Source organism: Crocodylus porosus, unplaced genomic scaffold (assembly GCF_001723895.1).
Source record: "Crocodylus porosus isolate Cpor-Errol unplaced genomic scaffold, CroPor_comp1, whole genome shotgun sequence".
Classification (NCBI taxonomy): Eukaryota; Metazoa; Chordata; order Crocodylia; family Crocodylidae; genus Crocodylus; species Crocodylus porosus.
In genome coordinates, this window is record NW_017728939.1 from 387,617 (window position 1) to 389,817 (window position 2,201).

Genomic DNA, 2,201 nt, shown 5'->3' on the forward strand with positions numbered 1-2,201 from the left:
CCCCCGGGGCCCGAGGGGGGCCCAGCAGGGAGGTGGCTGTTCTGGTCCCTACTTAGGAAGACAGAGGCAAAGAAATCGTTAAACATGTTAAACATGTGCTACATCAGACCACTCTGGGCTCCTAAATCTAATTTTTTTCTGGAGAAAGTCAAAGCATTTTGCTTTGTCAGCTTCAAAAGGAAACACTTTAAATTCTCATTTTGCAAGGATGTTTGGAGAATACATTTGCCGGGATTTACTTCGAAATATGTTTAAATGTCTCAAAAGGCCCCACATGAAATGTTTCCTTCGATCCAAAAGGACCTGGTGGTAGAGGCTGTTTCAAGAAGAAAACTGTAAAGGTATCATTCCAGATTGACCCGGTTCTAGCAAATGCTACTTCACCAGCATAAAAGATGGGCATCTGATGCTTAATTTGTTGTTGTTACTTACCCAAGACATCCCCCGATCTTTCCTGCCCAGCAAAGGTGCACTGTCTCCTTTGAGCTGAGTTCTGCTCTGCGACACCATTGTGAATTCAGATTAACCCCCTTCCAGTCAATACGGTTCTCAACTGTCCTACACTCAAGGCACCCCCCGTTAGACTCCAGGCTATGAATACTCGAGGAAGTCTTCTGTTGCAAAGAGCCCCGAAAGCCTACAGCAGGTTCCAAACTGTGTTTTTGACTCTCTGGATCCCTGCTTGGGTTTAGCTTGTGAATCAACAGTAGGTGTTCGCACACCTAGCAGTGCTAATATTGTGCTGCACCCTTAAGAGGATCTGATGGCACTCCCGGGTTCTGGGGCACCCTAGCTGAGGATCACTGCACGAACGTGATGAAGCAGAGTGCTCTAATGCTGGGATCATCCCCGGTTTTATCCAGCACACCGCAAGCCCTGCTTGGAAAGTGAAGAAGCTTGGAAAGGCGGGGGTCTGAGCTGGGGATGCAGAAAAGGAGCTTACCTTGACAAAGGCGAAGGCAGCACCAGGTAGGAAGGGTTCGTTCTCATGGTCCAGCTGGTATTTCACATATGCCTCCACCCCTTTCTCGCTGTAAATCTTCTGCTCCTCCTCCATACGGAACAGCGCCCGCGACGACACAGCGATTGTTATCGCGTTCTCCGGCTTTGGCTGCACAACAGAGAGGGAGGGGGGCAGCGTGAAACTTCTGCATGTCGGATCATACGTTTTCCATCCCCATTCCCCTGGACACAGGCCCGATTCCATCCCCAAGGGGCGTTAGCAAATGTCGCAAGCGAACAGGAAGAGGGGCCGTCTTCAAGAATCGAGTCACTCCGTTCCGGAGTCATGTTTAGAGATTTGGGGCCTATCCCCAGAAACAACAGAACCCTTGCCACCTTCTCATCCCCAGGTACACTCCCATCTAGCACATCCCAGGCTAAGCCGGCTTCACATGGATGGGTTTCTTCCACTTCAGCTGGGGGCACCCGAGTGCTCTGGGAGTCGTGCACAAATCTATGCTGCTCGGAGGCCATCGGCAGCGAGCCAGCGTGTCAGCCGCGAGCGCTCTGTCCCTTCAGAGCTGGACATTTCCGCGCCGTGCTTTCCGGGGTTTCTCAGATCTGAGGCTCTTGGAGTCAGCATCCTTGGTCCCATGCCCTAGCTAAACCAAGATATTCACATTCCCTGCGCTTTTAGCGGGGCTGCTTGGGGCTCACCCAGCACTTGTCCGGATTCCCCCTGTGGTCCCCCCACAAAGAAGTCTGGAGGCAGATTGCATTGAATGTGTTGGGGTCTAGCTCCTACTTCCAGGCAGGACCCATTCTCCTTTGATGCTAAAGGTGACATAAAGACCCGGTCTAAGTGGCTGCAACCCAGTTAAAGACCTTGAAGAGCACATGCTTATACCAGTTACAATTTCGTCTCTTGAGAACGTGTATGCCAGATTGGGAAATTATGGCAGGAACACGACACGAAAAGTACAGTGAGCTGCCTGTTGTGCTCTTACACGGTCTCCGTGGATAAAAACCCCTTGATGCGTTCCAAGGGGCTATAAGGTCACAGTCACAATTGCACCAGTGCATTCTGCGATGCCTGGGTTACATTTCCCATCATGTCCAAGACTGCTGTTGCAACGGTTTCTGGGTAAATACCAAACACTGAGCACTGCATTGTGAGAGGGAGCCAAAAAACCCAACCGTTCATAAATGTGAATTGTAAAGGGCCTGCTCCAAAGCCTAGTCAAGACCACAGGAGCCCT

The 2,201-nt window shown here is 50.9% G+C and overlaps 1 protein-coding gene across 1 annotated transcript in view; it reads right to left on the minus strand.

Annotated features, from left to right (window-relative positions):
* The window catches only part of NT5C1A (5'-nucleotidase, cytosolic IA), a 6,920-nt gene extending 5,444 nt beyond the window's left edge, over positions 1–1,476 (minus strand). Inside the window, exons 1-2 of the mRNA XM_019547529.1 lie at positions 1,357–1,476; positions 944–1,111 (exon numbers count right to left, since the gene is read on the minus strand). Of these exons, the coding sequence (XP_019403074.1) occupies positions 944–1,111; positions 1,357–1,476 (288 nt within the window). The remainder of the gene's footprint in view (positions 1–943; positions 1,112–1,356) is intronic.
* Positions 1,477–2,201: the final 725 nt, after the last annotated feature.